This window comes from Equus przewalskii, chromosome 15, assembly GCF_037783145.1.
Source record: "Equus przewalskii isolate Varuska chromosome 15, EquPr2, whole genome shotgun sequence".
Taxonomy (NCBI): Eukaryota; Metazoa; Chordata; class Mammalia; order Perissodactyla; family Equidae; genus Equus; species Equus przewalskii.
In genome coordinates, this window is record NC_091845.1 from 74,509,434 (window position 1) to 74,535,025 (window position 25,592).

A 25,592-nucleotide genomic window follows, 5' to 3' on the forward strand; every position below is an offset into this window, starting at 1 on the left:
TGTTTTCTTTTGTCTGATTGTTTTGCTCTTTCCACCAATAAAACATTAAAATGTAATGGAAGTAGTGGGTATCGTCATTTCTTGGCTTTGACGGGAATGCTTATAGTGTTTCCCTGTTAAACAAGATGCTAGATTTCATTCTTTTAATCAGAATTGGACACTGAATTTTGCCACAGGTCTTTTCATCATCCATGGAGAAAATCATAATGTTTGTCCTTAGATCTATTAATACGTGAATTATTTGAACAGACTTCCTAATATTGACCCAACTTTGAATCAGTCATGCTATATCATCTAAAAATGTGCTATAGATTGTTCGCTAATATTTCATTTAGAACTTCTGCATCAATATTCATACGTGAGATTGGTTTGTAGGTTTTTTTGCAATCTTTATCAGCTTTAGGAATCAATGCTATACTTGCTTCATAAAAAGAACTTGTAAACTTTCCTTTATTTTCTACGTTTTGGAACAGTTTATGTAACATTAAGGATTGTCTGGCCTTTAAAATGTTTGGTAGTCTCCTTCTTTTGCTTGAGGAAGATTGTCACTGAGCTAACATCTGTGCCAATCTTCCTCTATCTTATGTGGGACGCTGCCACAGTGTGACCTGATGAACGGTGCTAGGTCCACACCCAAGCTCCAAACCTGTGAACCATGGGTCACCAAAGTGGAGCGCGCAAACTTAGCCACTATGCCACTGGGCTAGTCCCTTGTGGGAATAATCATTTGACAACTTTCTCTATTCTTTCTACAGAAATTGTTTTTACTTTCCATCTCTACTAGGAAGAATTTCAGTAAATTCTATTTTCCTAGGAAATTAATCCTCCATTTATCAAATTTATTTATACCAAGTTATGTAGAGTAATCTTATGTTTGTTTGTTTGAATAACCCATTTCAGTGACTATTTCTCTCTTTTATTCATTCCTTGGTATTTGTGCTTTCTTTCTTGATTGGGTAAACTAGAGGATTTGCTTTTTTGAGAACCAGCATTTATTAACTCTATTATGTATTTTATATCTAATTACTTTCTGCTTTTATCTTTATCAAGAATTTCTAGGAAAAGACACTAAATGTCAGAAACTATGAGATTCAATTAAATCAGGAATGAGGGAAATCCATAGCTTTTAAATACTTTACATAAATAATGAGAATAAAAATAAGTGAATTAAATATTCAACCCAAAAAAGAAAGTAAGCAAAAAATAGAAGGCAATAAAGATAAAAACCCAAAGTCCTAGACCTTTTTCAAATCAAATGCAGACAAGATGGAAGCCAACTGCTACATCATCCTCGACTGGCTCCTGGATCTGGACTGCTGTGGGATGATGAGATCCCGGAACAGCCCTCGGATTCCATGACTCCTGATCCAAACTACAAGGCAATGATCCCCTTGGGTGGCACGGGCATTTTAACCAGAGACAGAACAGAGGTGTAGTTTTCCTACATGGGCCTTCAAATGTACTTTAAGATTAGCAACCCATTATGCAGCACGAGGGGCAGAATTTGTGCAACTCAACGCAGGCTAGTGACCAATACTAACAGGAACTATGTCAAAAATGACCTGTACACAGTTACTATAACCACATTAAAATTAAAGCTAAACCTAAAATATAATAAGCCAAAGTCAACAGGGTTATATTAATCTCAGCAATTAAGCATAAAATTTTAAGTTTACCAATGTTAGTTTTTAAAGTAATTTACTTACTGAAATCTTATGTACCATCTTCAATTTCAATTATGTTTGACAGACATTAAGAGCTGACTGTGAAAAGTATTTATAATGAATGTAAAGAACACATACATAATTATATATACAATAATGACTTAACTTTTTAAAACAAATATAAATATACCATATTTTATTCACCAAAATATTTACAGTAGTAGTAACTTCCCAAAGGCAAAAATCCCTGTCTTACTCATCTTTACAGTGCCACCTTATAGAAAAGTGCCTGGCACAAAGTAGGTGTTCAATGTTTGCTGAAAAAATGAAAGTAATATGTCTTCCCAAAAAAGGTACTCAATCAAGTAACTATATGAAATTTTAATATGTTCACACCTGAAACATACAAAGGCCTAAAGACAAAGTCCATACCTAACTAAAATTCTCTTACGTAACTTCATTATTACAAAGGTAAGTCTTGAGTCAAAAATCTAACTGTAAAAAATATAGTCTTAAAAATCACATATCTACATACAAAGACAAGGAAACTGCCTCATGCTGCGTCATCATCATCCACTGCAGCATAGATGGCTTGATTCCTCCTCTTAATTTTCTTTCTTGGTTCAGGTTCATGTTCATCACTCAGCCTCTTCAGTGTCACCTCTGGTAAGTCCTTTCCATCTCCTGAGTCCACAGCCTCACCAGGTTTCCCCTCTCTGCCAAGTGGGGAACCCAACGTATCATCAGAAGATACAGCCATGGAACCTGGCAAGATCCTGACATCAGAGAAGCTTCCAGAAAAGTCAGAAGCTTGATCAGAAGAAGGTTCCACAGATGGTGTATTCATGTCACTATGTGCACTTACAAGACTGTCTTCATCTTCCTCTTCTTCATCCAACATTATCTCATCTGGATTAATAGAGGACAGGGCAGACGTGTCTGTGTTGTATTCACTAGGGTCTTCTCCAGAGTTATTACTCTCCACGTCATCCTGCTCTTCGTATTCACCACACAACTGCTGTTCTTCCTTAGCCTTCTGAAGCCTGACATTAATGTCAGTGATGCCAAGTTGGGCACAAAATTCAGTAGTCTGAGGATTGATTCTATGAACCAACTGCACTTGTGTCTGTGGCTTGCTTGGGTCATAACAAGCAGCCGTCACACTAAAGTTACATGGAACTTTGAGGTCATGATTCAGTTTTTCCAACACTTCGTTCATAGCTTCTTCTGTGGCAGTATAATCCCACCTATAAAAGTCGAAAACACCAGCCTTTTATATTTTATCAGCCTCAGACAACAAATGATGAAATCTAACTATGGACTTCAGGGACAAGGATAAAAAATAGACCATACATCAAAATTCCATTTAGTAAAATAATAGTTAATTTAGTAAAGGACCACTTTGAAATAAAAAAAATTCTTAGAAAAAGCTGTCCTTAACTCACACCCTAAAACAAGTATAAACTATTTTAATGTGTGAACCAAATCTCCACCATGTTATAGTTTTAGGCACACTTATTTATGTATACACTTATTTGGGTTGGTGCTCAACGGTCCATTTTCTTATAGATCTTGAATTGTTCTTACACTCATTTAACACTAATTCTTTTGATACAAAACTTTTTAAAAAGTGGGGGGAACAAAAACTGCATGCAATGGGGGGACAAGTCCTAAATAAGGTCAGACTTACCTTGTATGCAGGCCATTATTTTCAGGCATATTCCACAGGCGCCCAGTCACATTAATAAGATCGTTGGTAGCCCTGAGAATAGTGAGCCATTCAATATCATACTCCAAGTAATCAGGAGCACTTGGGTCGTGCTCTATCTCTATTACCTACAGAAGAAATTGGGCATTTTAAGAAATACATATCTACTTTTAATATTCTAAGAATTTCAATATAACAATAAAATTTAAAAGGAATTTAATTTAGTAGCCTAAAAACATTAATGTAACTTAAATATTCTCAAAGAGTTCTCAGAATACATAAATTACAAAAAGCACAAATTAATAATTTAGGAAAGGAAAATTAATAATTGTTTTTAATCATTGGAAGAGTAAAACTACATTGCAAAGTTATTTCGTTTTCTTTTTACCTGAAGAAAGTCTCTATGTGGTAGACATTTGTCCAAGGCTAAAAATTTGGTTTTTTTGCCAGTCTGTCCTTTATCCTTGGCCTAGACAATATGAACCATGATTTAAGAAAGAATGTTAAAACATCACAGTTAATTCATACACTGAATAGGATGGAAGTGATCTTTGTTACACATACCCCTAAGTTGTGTGTCAAAGGGACAACTGTTACTTTTCCAAAACAAGTTAGTTCTATAACCACTTGTGCAATGACAGGCAAGGCACTTAAACTCTCTGGGCTTCAATTTCCTTACAAAAGTCAAAGCAGAAACTAACAATGATCACTATATCAAAGCATATAGCACACATGAATCCTAGCATAAAACACAAGGATTAAAGATAACAGAAGAGCTTAAAAGTCCTAAATAGTTCTCAAGTAAGTTGGCAGAGCTAAAATTAGACAACTTTTGGAAGAAATTATAGAAGAAAATCTTCATAACCTTGGGTTAGGCAAAGATTTCTTAGATACAGCACCAAACGTAGATGCACTATATCCATAGAATGAAATACTATTCAACAATAAAAATGAAAGAAATGCTGATACATGCTACAACATGAATGAACCTCAAAAACAAGAAAATGAAAGAAACCAGATGCCAAAGACTATGTTTTATGATTCCATTTATATGACGTGTTCAGAAAAGGCAAGTCCATGGAGACACGAAGCAGACGAGTAGTTGCCTTGAGCTGAGGGTGGGAACAAGCGTTGACAACAAACCCACACAAAGGATCTTGTGGGGTGATGGAAACGTTCTAAAAATGGATTATGTGATGCTTGACAACTCTGGAAATTTACTGAAAATCACTGAATTGTACACTTAAACGGATGAATTTTATGTAACTTATACACCAATAAAGCTATTTTTTAAAAAGTGAATTGGCAGAAAGAAATTCACTGGGGTGAAGGGTGTCACAAACATGAAAGTCACACTGGAAGCAGTAAAAATGTGACTCGCTGAAAACAGTACAGCACATGGAGGAAAAAAGACAAGGAAGCAAGCTATGGGACGTCCTGCTGAGGACCAGGTACCAGTTCAGTGCGGGTGAGGTACCAGGAGAGATGGAGGCACAGAGATTACAGGCAGATCTTGGCAACAGGGCCAAGATCTGAGGAAAGGTGATCTTTGGTGTTGCTGAAGGGCTGAAAGAGAACACGAGCAAAGTCAGAGGAGGTTGAGGAGCCAAAAAAAGGGGAGCAAATATATCATCAATGCAGAAGTACAGGCCCCTGAGGTTGACAGCAGAAGATGGACTGGGAGAAAAGTAGCGAATCAGATGTTTCAATAAAATCCAAGAGCACAATAGGCCCCAAGAGACAGAAGAGAGTAACACAGCTGCGGAAAAGGGGACTGATACAAACAGATGACTTGCACTTCAGCAGTGGCCCAGAGGAAAAGGAAGAGAGTAGCTTCACCTCCTTCTCCCAGTGCAACTGGGGAGTGAGAACAAGGCCACAACAGAAAGGGCCTGCAGGAATGTTTTCACACGGAACCTTGCAAACCGTGTTTGAGGACCATCGTTCCAGCGTACCTCTACCACAGAAGACTGTTCGGTCAAGTAAGTTTGGGAAGCACTGCACACCACATCCCACTCTTGGAGGGAGGCGCTGCCCTTCAGCACATTAAAGACTCTCAGAAATTCTACAGAAGCCTCTGGGAAAAAATCTCTAACTTTGTTAACCCAGCATTTTCCGAACGTTCTCCCTTTGGAATGCTTTATGGGAAAGTAAGAGGTCAGTCAGAATCAGAAGTGAAAGGAAGAACTGCGTATTTCCATAAAAGCCTAATTATAAATATACATTTATTCTCTACCTTCCATCAAGCACCATCATCCATGCAGTTACAAGGAAAACTCTGGGCGTCATCCTAGACACTCTCCTCCCTCTGTCACCAAATCCTGATGATCCTGCTCCCAAAATCTCCCTAGAACCTGCTTTGTTCTGTGTTCCCTCTTTCCCTTAGTTAGAACCTCATCTTTTGCTCAAACAGCCTCCTCTACCTCCCATTTCTACATGACTCCAGTCCACACACGAAACTGCTGCCAACCTAACCTTTCTAAAAGGAAAATCCAATTTCATCACTCTCCAACTTCCCCATCACCTTCTGGTTAAAACCCAAACCCCAGAGCGTGGCGCAGAAGGCAGTATGATCTTGTTCCAGCTTCACCGTTCCCCACGCCTCAGCCACAGGACTAGCTGCAGTTCCCCAAACACAACACGCTCCCAGACCTCCAGCCTTTGCACACAGTGGTCCTTCCACCTAGATTAGCCTTATAATCCACTTCTTCCTGGCACCATCAATTCCTTTGGAAAACATTCTCTATCGCTTCTTCTCCCTGTCCACATCCCCATCTCACCATAGTCTGGCTTACGCGCTCCCACGGTATCCTACCACTTTTTATCACAAACTTATTGCATTATTTTATAATTGATTGCTTGTCCTTTCCCTGCATTGGATATTGAGCCACTCAAAAATGGAAAGTTATCTTTGGTTTCTTTCTCTAACTTTACAACTCTGCCAACATTGCCTAGCCCACAGATGTTCAGTAAGTGTTAAGCGAAGAACAAATATTTTGTTTTCTACCTGATGCTGCATCAAGGCTGCAAATTTCACATGAAGGTGTGCAGAAAACCAATAAGCAGGTTTTAAGTGCTCTAAAAGTTCTGAGGCTGCAGGACTTCCTAATGTGTTATTTTCCACTTCTTGTCGGAAAAAAGATTTAGTCTTAAGAAGTTGCTTCTTATTTCCATAATGATATATACTTCTTGGCCAATCATGAGATAAGAATATGTCCATAGGCTGCTTCAGCTTTAATGGAGAAAGAAAAGAAAGAAAACTCCTAAAACAGATTAACCGAAAGCAATCCCCTCCCTTCTCTCCACCACCACACAACCATTTACCCATTGAGGTCTCTAGATTTCTGTGTAATTCACTCTAAGAACACTTTATTTAAGGAAGTCACAGAAATACCAAGCTACTCACTCACCTAGGCAAAGAGAAACTGCTTTCTCTCTGCCTCACAAATTATCCTTGTTTTCTGTGGCAAGGCAGGTGCACAGAGAAACATTTTGATTAAGACTGTCAGTCAGGTACGGTCTTTGGCACTGGGTTTCTAATATATATAATAACCATTGTTCTCTTCCCTTTTGGTAAAGAAACTACTATTTTAAGATCCAAAGACACCAGATTTCGTGAGACTTCTAACGTGATTAACACAGTAAACTCAAAGATATATTCCATTTTTTTTCCTAATGGACTCATACAGTATACACCAAAAAACCTTCTGTTTACTACATAAATTATATCAGAGGTATTTAAAGTGACGGGTGTCCTCATGGAGAGGACACAAAATATACTCCATACTTTGGTCATCCTCAGCACCTTTAAGTAATCTGGAACAAATACTTGGAAAACTACAGCAAAATAAAATAACTGTTCAAAACAATAGAAAACAGAAGATAGATACGACTAACCACTGAATAACTGGTATGGGCAATAGGTGCAAGGCAAATTCAGAGAAGAGTTATGACTTTAAACTAGAATACTGGTTGGGAAGTGGACTCTAAACTGGGTCTTCAGAGGAGGAAGCTGGTATGTAAGCTGGGTAAGACTTTGACGGGCGAGAGGGAAAAAGCCTTCCAGGTAAGGAACTCTTATGAATAAGGCACGAAAGAAATGCCCAAGAGCATCCTGATGCTCCTGGAGAGGCTGTACAGCACAGTGGGAAGGGCCTGGGTCCAGGCAGGCAGGCTCTACAATCAACTACCTGGGAAGTCCAGGGCAGGTTACTGACCTACCTGAGCCTTGGCCTCTCATCTTTAATGTGATGAAGTTAGAGTAATACTTACCCCACAGAATCTGAGTGGCGATTCTATGAATTATCGTGTGTGAAAATTGCTTAGCCGAGTGTCAAGCATGAGTGGTGGGCTCTCAAACCAAAACCTAATTTCATCCACTCTCCAATTAAGCCAGTGTTTTCAATACCACCTTCACAATTTTCCCATATCCTCCACCATCATTACCGTTGTTTATTTTCTACTTAATTACCATTATTTAAAATATTTTAATATTTTCTTTAAAGTATCACTTTATTCCAGTATATATTCTTTAACTTTACCCTAAATAATAATATCTGAAATCATGGATTAAATGTTTTATTTTATCATTACTTACTGAAATAAATTTACAACCATTAAAATAAAGAAAAATTCATCTACAAACTTCCTAAAACCAACTTGAGATCCAAATTTCAGAAATACTGAATTAAGCTCTTGATCATTTTGGTATAGAATTACTTAAAACTTTTCTCCAGTGTGCTGTAATGTACTTTTTACATACCTGTTTTAATTTATAGACTTCAATATTTCTCACATGATATATACTCCTTATTGTAGCTGGAGTATAAGGGGGGCACTCAAAATGACCTTGAATTGAAGAAGAGAAATAAGCTATATTCAACTCTTAAATACTGCAAATACAAATACATACACACACTTCTCCAAGACCAATGTTTGTCAGCAATGCTTTTGGTTATTAAAAATTTTATTAAAAAACACTGCTATGAATATGCTGGTATTTTCTACTAATAAGTGATCACAACCTATAAATCTAAATAATTGGGGGACTTATGCTTTTTAAAAATAAATTACATTTAATTTGGAGTACATTATTTATTCACTTGGTTTAAAACTTAAAAGATACCATCAGAAAGGTACAGAGTAACAAGTGTTCCTCCTGTCAAGTAGACCAGTGGACGCCCAGGGCTGGCGGGGAGCAGGCGTTAACTGCAAATAGGCATAAAACTTTCAAGGGTGACAGAAATGTCCTAAATTTGAATGGTGGGAAAGGGTGCATAACTCTACAAGTTTACTAAAATCTCTGAATTGTGTACTTACAATGGTATATAAATTCAACTCAGTAAAGGAAGGGAGTCCTCCTACTCCTGTCCCCCAGCCCTCAGGACCTTGCCTAGGGGCAACCGCCATTAACCAGGCTTCAGTATTTGATTCCAGGGATACAGCTATGCACACAAAACATGTATTTCTTTATCCTCTCTTTTTTTACACAAATGGCAGTATACTTCATATATGTCCTGTCTTTTTTTTTCACTTAACTTACTGTGGAGTTCTTTTCATATTAGTTACACATAGAGCTTCCTCTTTTTTCTTTTTTTCTCTTTTTTAACGGCTTCAAAGGATTTCATTGTATAGTCATATCATGATATCTTTAACTAGTTCCTACTTTTTGCTATTACAAACAAGGCTGAAATAAATAAAGTTGTATATATCATTTTGCACTTGTAAATTCCTGGAAGCAGAACTCCTGGGTCCGAGTATCTTGATAGTATCCACAGATATTACCAACTGTCCCACAAAGAGTGGTTTCATTTGTGCCCACGTCTGTCATGTAGGACACAGCCTATTTTTGCTCCCCACGCCAACAGTCTAGAATCACGGGGAGCGGGGCAGCAGGGGACAGACCCCTGACTTAAGAGTTACATTGAGGATATAAGTTTTAGCTGCCAATTTAATTTATGAAATTTTGAAATCAATGTTAATCCAAGCTATTCCTTTAACTTGAAAATCAAGGTATAATTCATTCAGCTATACTGGAATGAATAAGTACAGTGTGGTATACTTATACAATAAAATACTATTCACAAATTTAAATGAATAGATTAGAGGTACAAGTATCAACTCGGATTTCAAAAACATGTTAAACAAAGAAGCAAGTTGCAGAAAGATACAGGCAAAATGATACATTTATATGAAGTTTAAGACATGCTACATAATACGTTGTTCAAAGCTCTTACATACATGGTAGTGATATAAAATAATTAAGTGAATGATAAACACCAAATTCAAAACAGTGATTTCGTGGTGAGGAAAGGGAGAGATAAAGGGGAGGACTGGGATTCAGGACAGATAAACATTAAGCTTCCATTATATCTACACTGTTTTATTTCTTAAAAATCAAAACTAAAAATGGCAAAATTCCATAAAACCAGATGGCGGATACACAGATAACAAGCTCTAGTGTTCTCTGTATTTTCATAGGTATAAAATATTTTACAATAAAAAATTAAGAATAAAATATTTCATAGAAAAAATCCAACGAAAAGTCAAATTTTATATTATGCTTTAAGTGACTCTGCGGCACGCAAGTTCTAAAGTTTAAAAACAATTCTCAGAACAACAATACCTTTTCGATAGTCATGAGATTTAAAAATACCAGAGATTCCACCAATTCTTACGCCTCGGTATTTTACCACACCAGCCAAACCTGAAAAATTACACAGTTATATAAAATTACTACAGGCAAAAGTCATCTCTTTACTAACTGAATGAGCAGTTTAGAGGACTGGAATTCCATGCAGTCCTAAAATTATCTGAAAATTAACTATCATGATGAAGGTTACTCTTTTACATAGTAACATGCCAACAACATCTAAGGTAGACTAGGGGAGGAAGGCCTCGGAGCAGATCAGCCAAGAGACTAAGCAAAAAGGAAGGAACCAATGAGACAGAGTGTATTAAGAGGGAAAGAGATATCATTTGGTACCTAATGGAATATGGGGAGGGGGCACATAAGGGAAAATGTCCTATGATGGATTTATGTGTCATAAATCTGTAAGTCAAGAAGCATAAGATATAAAGAATCTGCAGTTTCTATATTTCATTTCTGACTGATCATTTTCAGACCATTTCATCTTTTCACAACACTGCAGTTGTCAAAAGATGATCCATCAGTAATGACATAAAGAAATTAAATTTCTAAAGTTATGATTTCATCATCAGGAAAACTTGTAGGGGCTGGCTCCGTGGCCGAGTGGTTAAGTTTGCACACTCTGCTTTGGAGGCCCAGGGTTTCTCCAGTTCAGATCCTGAGCACAGACATGGCACGGCTCATCAAGCCATGCTGAGGCGGCGTCCCACATAGCACAACCAGAGGCACTCACAACTAGAATATACAACTATGTACTGGGGGGCTTTGGGGAGAAGAAGAAAGAAATAAAGAAGATTGGCAACAGTTGTTACCAATCTTTAAGAAAAAAAGAAAGAAAAACTTGTAAAACGTTCTAGAAAAAAATATACACTTAAATAAAGAGATGAAGGGACTGTATAGTTTAAAGGGCCTAAAATACAACCTAAATCTAATCAGGTCTATAAATCTAAATGTATATTATAAGAAATGCAGAGCATGTAAGGAACATGTTAAATAACACAAGAAATTCCAATGAGCAAAATTCAGAATGCAAGAAATTCTACAAGACAAATTTTCCCATTTTCTTCACCAAATAAACACAATGAGGAAAAAAGAAAGAAAGGGGATGGTGATAGTCTAATAGGCTTCAGATTCATGACAATCAAATGAAATGTGTCGACCTTGTCTGGATCCCATGTGAACAAATCATTTGTAAAACAGACATCTTTGTAATAATCAGAGAAACCTGAACATGAACTATGCAACAGATAATAAGGAATTACTGTTACTTTAGTTAGAGACAATAATGGTACTACAATTGCGGTATTTTTAAAAATCCTCATCACTTAAAAATATGTACTTAAGTATTTACAGGCAAAATAATCTGAAGACAGGGATTTGCTTTAAAATATTATTCACCTTCTTCCACAAAAAAGTTTAGGAGAGAGTGAGTTGAAGTCGGGATGGTAGAATAATAATACTTGTTGAAGACACTTCATAGGTCTAGGGATTCATTATACTATTCTCTACTTTTCTGTATGTTTGACAATTTCCATTACAAAAATTTAAGTTTTGTTTTCTAAGTTAATAAAAAGAGTAGGAAAAAATAAAGGCATTGCAATACAGTGTACAAGGTCTTTGCAGTTATATTAACTTTTGCTGAAAACACAAGATGAACCATGGACATATTTTCATGAGTAATTACCTAAATTAACTATTTTAATTACATTTTCATGATTAACTAATGAAGAGACATTACAAAAACATCATACATCTCAAGACCCTGCCCAACTGGTATACAAATCCTGACAGGCTCTTCCATCCCATCAAACCAAGAAATCATCCAGGAACACATACCTAAATAATAAATGTTTGGCGCCACCCAGCCACCATAAGGTAACTCTTGCAAATGATTCGAGGCTTCATGGTTTCCTCCAATGAAGATTGTGAGAACTGGGGCCTTTTTCTCTCCAGAATAATATCTAGAACATAAAAGAAAAGTTGTCAGCTGGCATAACAGTAATTAGGAAGAGAGAAAAGCAATTAGGCGCGCCTAGACAATAAGGCATAGCCGAAAAGCAAAATAAGGTCCGCAGGCAAAATCCGAGCTCATCCTAAAAAGTTAAAAAGCTCTTTCTAAACGGATTGCCCAGGATCCATCCTTGTCTTTAAGAATGAAGAGCTGCCACCTTGAGTTTCAAGAGAGTGTACGTTCAATGAGGTCGAGAACTTCGTCGAGTTCACGGCTATATGTAACCTCAGCTTCTAGAACCAGGACTAGCACACGGCAGGCGTCCAATAAAACTCCTGGATCATGAAATGAACTAGTCCCAGAGACCTATCAAGCACAAGGCAGATTAACCTGTCAGTTTCTTCCTCCAGGTTTTCCCCTCAGGCTCCGATCTCTTCCGAAACAGATAAGAGTGGAAAGAAGGAAAGTGACATCTACTAAGGGTCAGTTCCTAGAGACACAAGCTGAACAAAGACAGGAACTAAGGGAGACAGCTCGTCCGTGGCAGGGGGGATTCGAACCTAGTCCGGGTTCTCTCCGCACCGCCGGGTCCGGGGCCCGGGCCGCGCCCCTCACCTGTAGAAGGTCTGCATGTGGCGGTACTTGGCCGGCACGGCCATGCAGCGCAGGTCGGCCTCGTTGCGCACAGCCTGGAAGTCGCCGCAGCACAGCAGAAGGTCTATCTGCCCCGGGCCGCGCCGCTCCGCCAGCGCCAGCGTCTCGTAGATCTTGTCCAGCTCGCCGTGGCAGCAGCCGGCCACGGCCACCCGCATCCTGCCGGCCCGAGGCGGGGAGAGCTGCCCGCGAGCCCCAGACCAGAGCCAGCCCAGGCCGGACAGCGAACACCAGACAGATCTCAGCTCCCGCCAACATTAACAGAGCCACGGCCTCGTTCAGACTCCCGCAATATAACTCACTTCCGGTTCCCAAGTCTCGCGAGAGAGGGATCAGGAAGGGCAAGGATTCACTAGGATTCCGGGGAGCTTTCCCATGGACTCGTGGGCTCTGCCTGTTTTCACGGCTGAGTCCTCGCAGCCTGACAAATGATAAAAATCAAAACCAGAACAGTGAATAAAATCCCCAAGAATTGGAGTTTGTTTTGGTAAAGTTAAACCAAGCTAAACAAGTGAGCAGGTGCGATTGGCTAATTCCCTAGGAGGAACCTCTCACAGCAAAGATAATTGCCTGGTAGTGGGTTAGAAATTAAACAAAAGATTTTTTAAAAGACACCCCAAGATAAAAATAATTTTAAAATACAGCTTTAAAACTCACTGAGGATTTTTAAAACTATGCCCCCCGAAGAGTTTCTAAAATTATCAGGTATATTTTTTAAAGGGGCCGGAACTCTTCATTTTCCTGCCAAACGGTTGTTTGCATAACTAGACTGCAGGCTCAATGAAAGTAGATGAATGTCTCGAAAACGTCCTGAGGGAAAAGGACCAAAATGACGGTTGAAGAATGAGTGGCCGAGACAGAAACGAACCAGTAAATAAAACACCTCCGGATAATTTAATCAAGGAAAGTAATCTAATCTAAATAATGCAGAGAATAATAAATCCATCTCTCCTCATTTTTTAAAAAACTAGATAAAAAATATTCTAGGAGCAAAGACACCAAAATTAATTCGAAATGAAACAGAAGATGTGAACGGAACAATGACAATAAGAAGACACAGAAAAAGTTGTCAAAGACATAAATCCATTGAAAGACATTTTACCCAGAGTGATTTATGGGCAATTCCTTTCAAATTTACAAGGAAGATAGATATCAAGAGGGTAGAAAAAGATGGAAATCTAAATTTTCAGTTATTTTTTAATATTTTATTTTCCTTCTGCATTGGATTTTTGAAATATATAAGAACAGATGCTTTTTACAACATTGCTAAATTTGACTTTTTCCACTTGATTTTTAATCTACAGCAGTTGTCTTTCTCTGGATCTTTTTTTCCCTCCATGTAAAAAATTTTAATTGAGGGGCCAGCCCCCTGGCTGAATGGTTAAATTCTTGTGCTCTGCTTCCATGGCCCAGGGTTCTGGGTGTGGACATGGCATCGCTCATCAAGCCATGCTAAGGCGGTGTCCCACATAGCACAACCAGAAAGACCTACAACTAGAAAACTAGAATATACAACTATGCACTGGGGGGCCTGGGGAGAAAAAGAAGAGGGAAAAAAAAGAAGACTGGCAACAGAAGTTAGCTCAGGTGCCAATCTTTTAAAAAAAATTTTTTTAATTGAGGTCTAACTTAAAGTAACATGAAGAAATCAAATCTTACGTGCACATTTTGATGCATTTTTACATTTGTAATCACCCATCTAACCACCACCCATATGAAGATATAAAATATTTCCAGCATTCCAAAAGACTCCTTTGTGCTTCCTCCCTAGCCCCTGACCCCAAAAGAAAAGCATTGTTCTAAGCTCTATCACCATAGATCAGCTTTGGTTGTTTTTAAACTTCATATAAATGTCAGTATATATTATGTACTCTTTTGTGTCTGGCTTCTTTCACTTAATGTCTGTGAGATCCATCCATGCTGTTTCATTGTGCTGTGTGGCATTCCATTGTGTGAACATACTACAGTTTATTGATCTATTTTCCTGTTGACGGACATTTGGATTATTTCTAATTAGGGACTATTATGAATAAAACCACCATGTACATTCTTGTAAAATCTTTTGGTGGACATAGCACTTACTTCCCTTGGCTTATGCCCAGGAATGGAATCTCTCGGTAATAGAGTAGGTATATGCTTAGCTTTAATTGATAGTGTCAGTTTCCAAAGTGGTTGTGCTAATTTACACTTTTCTAAGTAACATAGGAGCATTCCTATTATTTCATACGCTCAACAACCCTCGATATTATCTGTCTGTTAAATTTTAGTCATTTTCTTAGGTGTGCAGAGCTATCTCTTTGTGATTTCCATGTAGATTTTACAACAAAATTTTAATATATCAGTCAATTTGAATTTTCGTCTTTTGTGGTTGACAGGAAACAATAGCTTAATGCCATTACATTCAAAAACTAGTGGTCAAAGAAGGAAATGGAAGATTATGAATAGAGATGAACAAGTGCGTCATGGCTAGCTCCTAACTCTATTCCCAGCCCACACCCCATTTCCCAAGGCCATACTAGTGAGTCAACAAACTTGAGAATTCTCACTGACTTTCTCAAATCCAGAGAGAATCAAACTAAATAGAAAGCCTCACCTTCTTTCCCATTCTGAATGAGGAGAAATGGGAAGGTTGTTGGAGACAAATGGATTGTGTGAACAATGAAGAGAATTCTCTTTGCAAATATGAAGGGCCACACACTGAACACGTAGGTGCTCTTAAAATGTGTGTGTGTGGTCCCATGGGGAAAACAAACAGCTCTCAGATCTAGTGGGAAAGAACTTCCCTGATTCTATCAGAGAAAAGATAGTATTCAGATAAAGGCACCCAATAATGAGCAAGATGAAAAAAGAAACCACGTGTCAACTATGGAAACATGCTAAAAAGAGCATAATCTGGGATGAGGCTGAGCAGCTGTTAATCAAAACTTGTTAGGTATGACCAGACCTTGTTTTCTAAATACTATCCTCCTCTAAAAGAAATCAAGTCTGCTTATTGAAGTGGTTAATTCCAGGGCAGAGAAAGTACAAAATGAGCCTGGATCATTTTGTGCCAGAAAGCTAGGAAGTGCTCAAAGAATCTGGGACATCAAAAGAATGCCAAGTGAAGGTTTTTCCACTGGCCAACTCTGAAACAATTTCAGCATCAAAATGCATAATCATAGTAACAGATTATAGCCCATTGAATTAAGTAGGAATCTATTATTCCATACTGATATAAATAAATAAATAATGGGGAAAGAGAGAGCTCGTATTTACACAAGAATGCCGACTGATAAATATAGAAAGAAAGTTGGAGTTAGAAATTACCATTTTACCACCATCATCATCATAATTGTATCAAGCAAGAGTCTTCAATAAATGCTAAAACTATTGGGTAAAACATTGAAGACTAATAAGATAGTTACACAGTCTCAGTGGTACTGAGCAATGGGCTTGCTCTGCTCACTGAGATCTGAGCCAGTTAATCACAATGAGTTAGAGATCGAGAAAGGAAGTTTAGATTAGCCAGCAAATCGGAAGACAGGTGACTAATGTCTCAAAAACCCATCTTCAAGGATTACAGAATCTTGAGGCAGTTATATAGGGAAAATGGGTAGTAAGGAGGGGGTTTCCTTCAGTCATGACCAACTCCAGGGTCTTTTATTGTTCCATTCTTCTGTCAGCTGTGATGGAATACCTTGTAGGTGTGTTTCCTGCCTGTGGTCAGCCTGTTCCTGGAGAGAAACTCATAGAACAAAGTTTTAATTTATCAAGTTATTGGGGGAGTACATATGTAATCGGGAGGCCATCAATTAGGAGAGCATGTGAATTTTTTAGAGTACATGTGTGCAGAGCAGTGAGTAGTCACACAGAGGAGGGGCTGGGGCCATTTATCGAAACAAGATGGCCTCACTTTTGCTGACTTACATCAATATATCTATTATTTGAGACTACTTATATACTCTCAAAGTATCTTTCCAAAAGATACTTGCTATATACTTACTATAAAGATACTTACTATATACTTACTATAACAGAGAAACCTGGCAGACACCAGTTTAACAGAGTAATCAAAGTTAATCTCATTAGGAATGGACAAATTCACATCATGTACCTCCTGATATGACATACGTTACTTCCATGGTCTGCCTGCCAAAAGTGAATAACCTGAATCTAATCTTGAAAAACAGCACAGCAGACAAGTTGAAATTGAGAAAGATTTTGAAAAATAACTGGCCTGTCTTTTTTAAAGAATATGATGGTCATGAAATACAAGAACAGACTGAGAAAGATTAAAAATTAAAGGAGAATGAAGATTCATGATAAATGAATGCAATGTAGTGCCATAAAAAACATAGTTAGGGCAATTGGCAAAATCCGAATAAGGTCTGCAAATTAGTATTGTATCAGTGTTAATTTCCTGATTTTGATAATTTTACTATGGTTAGATAAGGGAATTCCTTGTTTTTAGGAAACATACACTGAAATAGTTAGGGGTAAAGAAGGATCATTTCTACAACTTACTCTCAAAAAATATATAGATAGATCTTTATTTTCTGCCCATCCATGTATTGCAGGGGCTAAAAACCAAGAAACTACATTTCTTAGACTCCCTTGCCAGCTGAGGTCTGAATTAGGTTTTCTGAATGAGAAACACCTGTGTGAGATTAGAAGGTAAAAGAAAGGTAAAAGCTATTTCTCTTCTCTTCGGACTCTGGCAGTGGGGGTGGCAGCTCAGCACCCCAGGCTCCTTTGGTGGTGGTGAACTTCCTGTTGTTCCTGATCTCAAGGAAAATACTCTCTCCCTGTTTGCATCTTTAGTCCTTTCAACAATTTTGTAGTCTTTTTGCTTAAAATACCTAGAATGGGTTTTGTTTTCTTGGATGTTGTACCAGCCAAGATGTCATGCAAGTAAAAGGCAACAAGCAGATGTTTTCAACCCTAAAAGAACTCCAGGGAGGGTCCAGCCCGGTGGCACAGCGGTTAAGTGTGCACATTCTGCTTTGGCAGCCCTGAGTTCGCCAGTTCGGATCCCTGGGGCGGACATGGCACCTCTTGACAAGCCATGCTGTGGTAGGCGTCCCACATATAAAGTGGAGGAAGATGGACATGGATGTTAGCTCAGGGCCAGCCTTCCTCAGCAAAAAGAGGAGGATTGGTGGTATTTAGCTCGGGAATAAAAATAAAGGACACAGGAAGGAAGGACTGTGTTTAAAAGATGGGTAGTTAAAAAGAGAGCAGAGTAAGGGGATGGGAATGGGTGTGGTGGGGAAAGGTACTTAGTGCATATACCGTGGCTGGAAGACCATGTTGATAGGGTGACATATTGAGCAGAAACCTTCATGAAATAAGGGAATGAGCTATGGAGATGTCTGGGCAACAAGTTTCAAGTCAGTTTATAAATAAAATGTTATAAACATCAGGAAAAACATCTATCCTTGCGATCTGTATTTTATCATTGAACTAGGTCATTAGGGCACCTACACCACCTGATGGCAGCACACTCTTAACCACAGGGAAACTTTAAGGAGAGAGCAGTCTGTGGAGGTAAAACTAAGTCAAAGAGAGGCAACCATCTCAGAGGCATAAAAGAGTTCTGAAGGATAAAAGAGTTGTGTCGTGTCTCTAGCCTCTGAATCTTAAACTTGTCAGACATATCATTGGACTTTCTGATTTCATCAGAAAAAAAAAAAGCAACATCTCTTGTTTATAGATTTGATGACTTCCAGATTCCATTCCTGTATTGCAAATGGTGAAAAGTTTGGATTTACTTTGCCTAACTTTTTACCTTCACTTCTCTATTTTCAAACCCATCTGCCTAACGTGGTCACCATTGTTGCGGCGGGGGGGGGGGGGGGGGGCGGGGGGGGAGTGGTTTCTTGTTATTACCCAGGCAATCCAGAAGATGGTATCCATCTGAAGACCTTCTGATTTTCTTGTGTCTCTTTTCCTATAAATAATTGGGGCTCTTGTCCTAGCATTGATTGATTTTGGAGGATCTGACAGGGTTTTACATCAAAATACAGAGAAATGGTGCCTTAATTGTTCAATTAGACAAATGTTTACAGACAAGCCAGGCTCTTGTGGAGTAGCACACAGGGCTTTGCCTGGTCCATTCCTGTCGACACTTCAGGTCAGAGCTTGGGTGCCACCTCCACCAGCAGGACTTCCTATGACTTCAGTCCTGGTGAGGTTCCCCTCCTAGATGCTCCTTTAGCCCCATACCCTGTCACTTAGCATCCTGCATTCTAATGACTTGTTCTCTTGTCTGTCTTCACCCTTTTCTGGAAAACTCTGCAAGAGCACGGAATGTATCTATCTGGTTCACAATTGTAATACCACTCCTGGGCACAGTGCCTGGCACATAGTAGGTACTTAGTATATATATTTTGTTGAATGAATAAATTTCCAGAATTCTTGGTCCTCTTTTTTTATTATTATTCTCTAAACGAGTTCCTTTTTCACTATTAAAGAAAAAACAGGGGCCGGCCCCGTGACCGAGTGGTTAAGTTTGTGGGCTCAGCTTCAGCGGCCCAGGGTTTCACCGGTTTGGATCCTGGGCGTGGACATGGCACCGCTCATCAGGCCATGCTGAGGCAGCGTCCCACATAGCACAACCACAGGCACTCACAACTAGAATATACAACTATGTAGTGGGGGGCTTTGGGGAGAAGGAAAAAAAAAAGAAGATTGGCAACAGATGTTAGCTCAGGTGCCAATCTTTTTAAAAAAAAAAGGAAAGGAAAAAACAATTGCTTAATCCACAGTGACTCAATTTTTACATTTAAATTCTTCACTGTGTATTTCCTAAGAACAAGGGCATTCTCTTCATAACAACAGTACAATTATCAAAAGCAGGACAATAACAATGGCACCTCATCAATAGATTTTGTTCAAATTTTGCCAACTTTCCCACTGTAGTCCTTTGTAGCAAGAGGGAGAAATTTTTTTTTCCTTGTCCAAGATTCAATCCTAGATAACAAACTGCATTTAGTTGTCATGTCACTTTAGTTTCCTTTAATCTAGGGCACTTCTTCAGCTTTTCTTTGTCTTTCGTGACAATTTAGAAAGATGTAGGTGTGTTATTTTGTAGACTGTCTCTCAGGGTTTGTTTGATGTTTCCTCATGATTATACTCCTGCATTTTTGGCAAGAATACTACAGAAGTGATGTTGTGTGCTTCTCAGTGCATCATATTGTGGCATCTAATTATCCCATTCGTGGTGATATTAACTATAATCACTTGAATAAAGTGATGTCTACCAAGTTTCTACTATCATTAGTAACTTGTGGGGAGATGCTTTAAGACTGCATAAATATCATGTTTCTCATCATATTTTCATCCATTAGTTTTAACACTCATTGATGATTCTTGCCCCAAACAATTATAATTTACATGGTTGTCAAGCGGTGGCTTTCAAATTCCATCATTTCTTCTATATCTGTAAGTTAGGATTCCATCATAACAGTAATTGAGATATACAAAGAGCATTTTCTTTTTTTACTGTAGTTTCTAATAAAAGACTTTTTCAACATCTTACTACTTCCACTTTATGCATATACCTATTTTACACCCTCCAAATGCCTGATGAATTAATGATGCATTATTTCATCGCATTGCCCTCGTAGACTTTCCTTAAATGGCTGATTGCTTAAATGACTGCTCAGTAGTCCCATGTGGGAGAGTCTGTCAGGTCCCAGAGGACTGAGAGCTCTGAGAAGGACTTTCAAACAGGGAAGACTGAGCGCAAATTGTTTTAGCCTCTTACTCCCTGAGCAACCTTAAGCAAATTATTGAGCCTCTCAGAGTCTCACTTTTATTCCTGTCTACTTAAAGGCAGGAGCCACACCTTTATTCTGCTTTGAATCCCTTGTACGATGTGTGCCCAAGTAAATCCGCAGTTAGTGTCTGTCGAACTGAACTCTCTCTCTTCTGCACCATTATTAGTCCATTTTCCCTTTATGTTTTATTTAAAGAATCTCATTTGTTTTCAAATATTTTTAAAGATTCTTCTAAATTCCTTTTGGGGCTGTTCAGTTCTTGGTTTACATCTTTCTACACTTTAAGCTTCCCTCTTTGTACCTAGGTATGTTTCAACTTTCAAAAATACAGCTTTGTTTGTCTATCCTGGCAATTCCACTGACATATTTACAAATACTTCTCAGATTTCTTTTTGGCTACTCAGTTTCTATTATGCATTTATGCATTTCTACTTTTTCTTTTATTAAACTCACACTTTGTTGTCATTATTTTTTCAGAAATTAATACTCCTCTGAGATAAGAGTCAAGGGAGGATGAAGAGAAATTTCTTTCCTGTTTGCAGGGAGTCAGTGGGTACTTCCCTCTCCCTAACACAGCGCCAAAGTTAACAGTTTTATTGTTGCTGTTCCGTGGAGGCTGAATCAAAATTTCTTATTACCTCTCAATTTCTACTCATTACTTAGATTTGGGAGGGTACCCAAGGTTATTTAGCAGCAAAATTTGAACTAGAAATGAGATCCTTGATCCCCAGGCTTAGGGGTTTGCTGATCAATGCTTCCTTCCTGTAAAATGGCCATGTCAGTCTTCTGGAAATAAAACAGGAAAGCCTGGGTAGCAGAGGTGCTGGGTGCCCTGAGTCACATTCCCCAGCCCCTCCCACTCTAATTTCAGCCACAGCTGTAATGATGGTTCTGCTGCAAGCTCAGATTCCTGCTGCCTGTATTCCTTTATCCCACCCCAAAAGTGAGCCTATGGATTCTGCTTTTCTACATCAGGTTAAGGAAGCCCTCTCTGTTCCATGCACAAGAACAATCCAGGAGGGTGGAGAGTTAACAGCCCCCTGGGAAACCCTCAACAAATACAAACCCTCAACTTAGGTGGCTAAATGCTCCAACCTCAAGATGGATATCCAGGGGGGCATTCTGTATGTTTCTACAAGGTCCTCAAGGAATAAGCAGTGATTTCAATAATGGACCCTATATTGACTTTTTCTTCTTTCTTTTCTCACTCTCCCTGATGCATCAGTTCTGTTTCTTGCAAACATCGTCCAAATAAACTACCTGCACACAAATCATTGTCCCAGGATCTGCCTTTGGGGGTAGCCAAACTAAGCCAAAAATTCATTCAACAAACATTCACTAAGTGACTATTCTATGCTAGGCAATGAGATAAAAGACCTAGAAGATAAAATTCTTAGGTTTGCCCTGAGGTATATAATGGGGAGACAAACAAGTAAACAATTACAAAAAAAATTACAATATATTGTTGGAGATGCTATGTTAGTGGCAAGGACAGAGTGATGCATGAAGATGTGGGGCAGAGGTCACCTAACCTATACTTGGGGGAGGGGCTTCCTGGAGGTTGGGTTGCTTGAGCTAACGGACAAAGTGCGGATCAAATGCAGCTATAACAACTCTAGATCATACAAATGTCAACTGAAAATTCAATTGATATCTCTGTATGTTCCGTGTAAGTGCTCTGCTCTGCTCTGTTCTGGTACGCAGTACATGACACTATTTTAGGTGATACATGCACGGACATTTAACTTTTTGTAGTTATGTTAATAGGCACTAGAATAAAAATAAGGAGCATAATAAACTTGATTTTACAGTGTTATGGTTTAGGATGAGGCTAAAATTATCTAATGAGTTGAAATTGGCTTTAAAGAAAAATATTGAGTAAATAATAATACCTGGGTGCAGATTGGCAAAGATTGTGTGGGTGGCACGAGGACTACTGAAATTTGGGAAAGTGTGTTATAACAGAAGGAAAACCTAAAATGAAATTCCTACTTTCCAGAAACTCAACAGTTTGTTAGGGAACACAGACCCATAAGGAAGGATGATTAGTGCTACAATAAATTTAGAAACCAAGCACAGGGGGAAGATAGGAAAGCAGTGAGGAGCAAAGTGAAGAGAGGCCACAGGCTACAAGATCAGTCAGAAGGCTATTGCTGTAGTCCAGGGGAGAGGGAATAGCCTGAATAGGGAGTGGCTGTAGAAACAGAAGGAAGATAAGTAATGTCATAGGCTCATTGCAACAATCCTGTGAAAACTTACTTGTTGCGAGCAGCAAGAAAATGAAAGCTGTCTAGCCAAGTTGGGGCAGTTTTGTCCACATACACACATACAAATGGAGTGGGAAAACTGAATTAATCAGTCAGAAAATATAATTAGAAGCATAGTTCTATACGGCTTCAGTTATCAGGGCGTTTTAGTGTAAATTATTCAGATATTTGCCCCCATTTTTTTCTACTTGACTCAGAGGCTGGAGAAACGCTAGCACATATATAACGCCGTCTACGTTCCAGGAATGTTCTAACAGCTTTACATTCTCCATCCTCAAGACCCTTATTTTACAGAAGAGAAAACGGAAGCGTAAGGAGGTTAAGTAACTTGCCGGAAGTAATACAGCTCATAACTGAAGTAGCAAGAATTAAAGGAGCCTTCTGGCTCCTGAGTATCTATTCTTAACACTACACCAGAATAAATGAGTCGGGCAGATAATGCTGATGCAGGTCACACTTCAGCGTTGCATCGTGAAACGCTCTTATTGGCGGCAGAAGACCTGGTTCTGAGATGCTAGTTTCTCCATCTGTAAAATGGAGATAATGACGCTAGGACTTTGATGCAAAGAAGGCGTGAGGTAATGAATGTGAAAGTGAACTTCAAATTATGTATGTGACGCCACATACTCGTTTTTCGGAACATGAATAAGCTAACTCATAAATTGCAATGAATCAATCGGTGAAACTAGCAGCGTCGGAGCGAGACCCGGCCCGTGTGGGTCCGCCCACCGCGAGCGGCAGGTGGGGCCGACAGATCTTCTCTGCGCATGCGGAAACTGCTGCCCGCTCCCACCTCTGATCCAGACTGGGAGTAGCTGCTGTTTCTGAGAGGACGATTCGTAAGGAGGCCCCTGGCGCGGTTTCCCTCTGCTCCCTCCTGCGGGCCCTGGCCGTACTTCAGCGGTGTCTAGAGCGTGGTCTGTTCTCGTCCCCCTGCCTGACTTTCTGCAGAGGTGTCTGTCGTTGGCCCGACAGTTCGCTGTCGAAAGTGTCGGCCCCCGCGCCGGCGCCGGCGGCGGCCGGTGGGAAGGCTCAAGATGGCGTGCCTGTTGGAGACCCCAATCCGAATGAGCGTCCTCTCGGTGAGTGACCCGCCGCAGCCGCCCGCCCGCCCGGGAGCTCGGGTCCGGCCCGCAGCGCTCACCCAAACGCGGCGTACCTCCTGGGCCCCACCCCTTGGGGTGGCCCCCGGCTCACCTTTGGGCCGGGGTGTGAGAGAGGGTGGGCAGGCGGGATAGACGGGATCCCGGCCGAGCCAGAGACGTCTCCAACTCCGGCGCTGCCGCCGCTGCCGGGGCTCAGGACGGCGTCCGGGCAGCTGGCCCGGCGGCGCGGCTCGAGCCTCGCCGGGCGCTTCCCTGAGCCTTCCTCTGAGCGCTGCCGCTTTCCGCGGCCGAGCGCTGCGCCCGCGGAGGGCAGCCGCCGGCCTGGGGGCAGCGCCCGCTCGGCCCCCGCGGCTGTGGCGAGAAGAGCTGCGGGGTCTTCGGCCCCCACGGCATCGCGGCGGCCGGGCCAGGTCTGTGCGGCTTCTGTCGCGTCCCAGCACCGGCTACGGGCTGGCCTTGGCGAGAGCTGCTTGCTTCTTGGCAGCGGGGCTTTCGTATCAGCTGCAGCGTCTCTGAGTGTGTGTAGCTATTTAAGCCCCTTTCTCCGTTCGGCTCTGGAGGTCGCAGCTCTGAGGCTAAAGGAACCTCTGCCTGGCCTTCTTTTTTCCTTTAAAGGAGAGTCAAACGTTGGGGGGAAAAAAAAAAGATCAGATTTTCCTACTATTGAAAGGAGGGAACGTATTGACGTGCCGGCAAGTAATACCTAGGTTTTTTGTTGTTTGTTTTAAGAGATTTTAAAAAATAAAAGCACGACTTCCACCTTCCCTGTGTTGCTCTTTAGAGAACCAGGACCAGGCGTGAAAGTTACTGAGAGAGAACTTCAAAGGGTTTTGCTACCAATTAGAGCTGTCCAACTCTGAGAATAGTCAGTTTACCGATGATCTGTTTACTGTTGTTGGAAACAAGCAGACAAAGACTGGGTGACGATCTTTTAGACTTGTTGTGAGAGTCACTGATGTTGAGAGGGCAGTTGGATTATAAATGACTTGTCAGGTTCCTGGAGTCGGACTTCAGTTGGTTTCTTTTCTCTTCCCTGGCTTCTTCCGCAAACACACCTATCTGGAAGCACCTAGGACAATTCCTTAAGACTCAGGGTTAGAGCGTTGTGGCGTACTGCAACCTTGATAATTTAACTTGGGGGGGGGGGGGGCTGTCAACGAACTTGTCCCCTGATCCACTCGAGTAGTCCTTTTTCTTATTCTAAACTGCAAATGGGGAAATACTGTTGACATAAGTATTGAATCCGATTACCCCATTACTCCACCTCTGAGTGTAGTACCCAGGAAAGTTTGGTGGGAGAGCAGGCCAGTGACTTTTCCCTCATTATGTTTTTTTTTTTTAAAGTATGTGTTGACTGTTCTCAGTTCCCTTTAATTATCTAGTTTATCCTTCGTTTCACCTGAAGCTTCTTTGCTTTCTGTACATTGTCCACTAGTATAGTGCATACAATTGAAATTTTCATTTATCTTACTCCCTCAGTAAATAATATTTCCTGTTTAATTTTGTTCAAAAAACTAAAGTATTTCCTACTTCTGGTGGGGATTTGTTTTAGCTTTAGTCTCATTGGGGGCTTGCATTTTTTTTTTTAAGTTTTCACAGTCCCAAAGTCTGGTCTGTCAGTTCTTCAGTTCTAGAGCCTTGGGAAACCAGAGCTTTGGATAAATGATTTAAACTGTTTAAATTCACTGATTCTGCTAATTTAAAGTGAAGCCTGTACCTGTCAAAGTACTACTCACAACACCACTTTTCCAAATACAAAGTCCAAGTGGAACAGGAAATATTAATCAGAAGTTATCTTGAAAATAATTGATTCCTTTAATAGGCTACTTATTG

At 39.9% G+C, this 25,592-nt stretch overlaps 2 protein-coding genes across 11 annotated transcripts in view; one reads left to right on the forward strand and one right to left on the reverse strand.

Annotated features, from left to right (window-relative positions):
• Positions 1-1,845: 1,845 nt before the first annotated feature.
• Positions 1,846-23,576, reverse strand: DBR1 (debranching RNA lariats 1). Its single transcript, XM_008519545.2, has 9 exons — positions 23,447-23,576; positions 12,588-13,047; positions 11,858-11,982; positions 9,998-10,078; positions 8,135-8,220; positions 6,380-6,604; positions 3,761-3,841; positions 3,355-3,500; positions 1,846-2,911 (listed from the first exon to the last, which is right to left on the reverse strand). Exons 2-9 carry the CDS (start codon positions 12,782-12,784, stop codon positions 2,218-2,220), a joined length of 1,635 nt encoding a protein of 544 aa, XP_008517767.1. The 5' UTR covers positions 12,785-13,047; positions 23,447-23,576; the 3' UTR covers positions 1,846-2,217.
• Positions 23,455-25,592, forward strand: part of ARMC8 (armadillo repeat containing 8) — a 93,060-nt gene continuing 90,922 nt past the window's right edge. For 5 of the 10 annotated variants that reach the window (XM_070576156.1, XM_070576159.1, XM_008519548.2 and 2 more), the window contains exon 1: positions 23,602-23,735. Coding sequence is in view for 4 of the 10 variants with exons in the window: in XM_008519548.2 (XP_008517770.1) it covers positions 23,691-23,735 (45 nt within the window). In the remaining 6 variants the exon portion in view is untranslated. Of the gene's footprint in view, positions 23,736-25,592 lie in introns of all 10 variants that reach the window. The other 5 variants (XM_008519547.2, XM_008519550.2, XM_070576157.1 and 2 more) reach the window with 3 other exon arrangements.

What these genes read in the sequence shown, in the direction of transcription:
- DBR1 (XM_008519545.2), bottom strand. Translation starts at nt 12,784, where the DNA reads ATGCGGGTGGCCGTGGCCGGCTGCTGCCACGGCGAGCTGGACAAGATC. An exon ending in ATCTCATGACTATCGAAAAG is followed by an intron (nt 8,221 to 9,997) that starts GTATTGTTGTTC and finishes CTTCAATTCAAG; the next exon opens with GTCATTTTGAGTGCCCCCCT. An exon ending in AAGTCTATAAATTAAAACAG is followed by an intron (nt 6,605 to 8,134) that starts GTATGTAAAAAG and finishes TCTCCATTAAAG; the next exon opens with CTGAAGCAGCCTATGGACAT.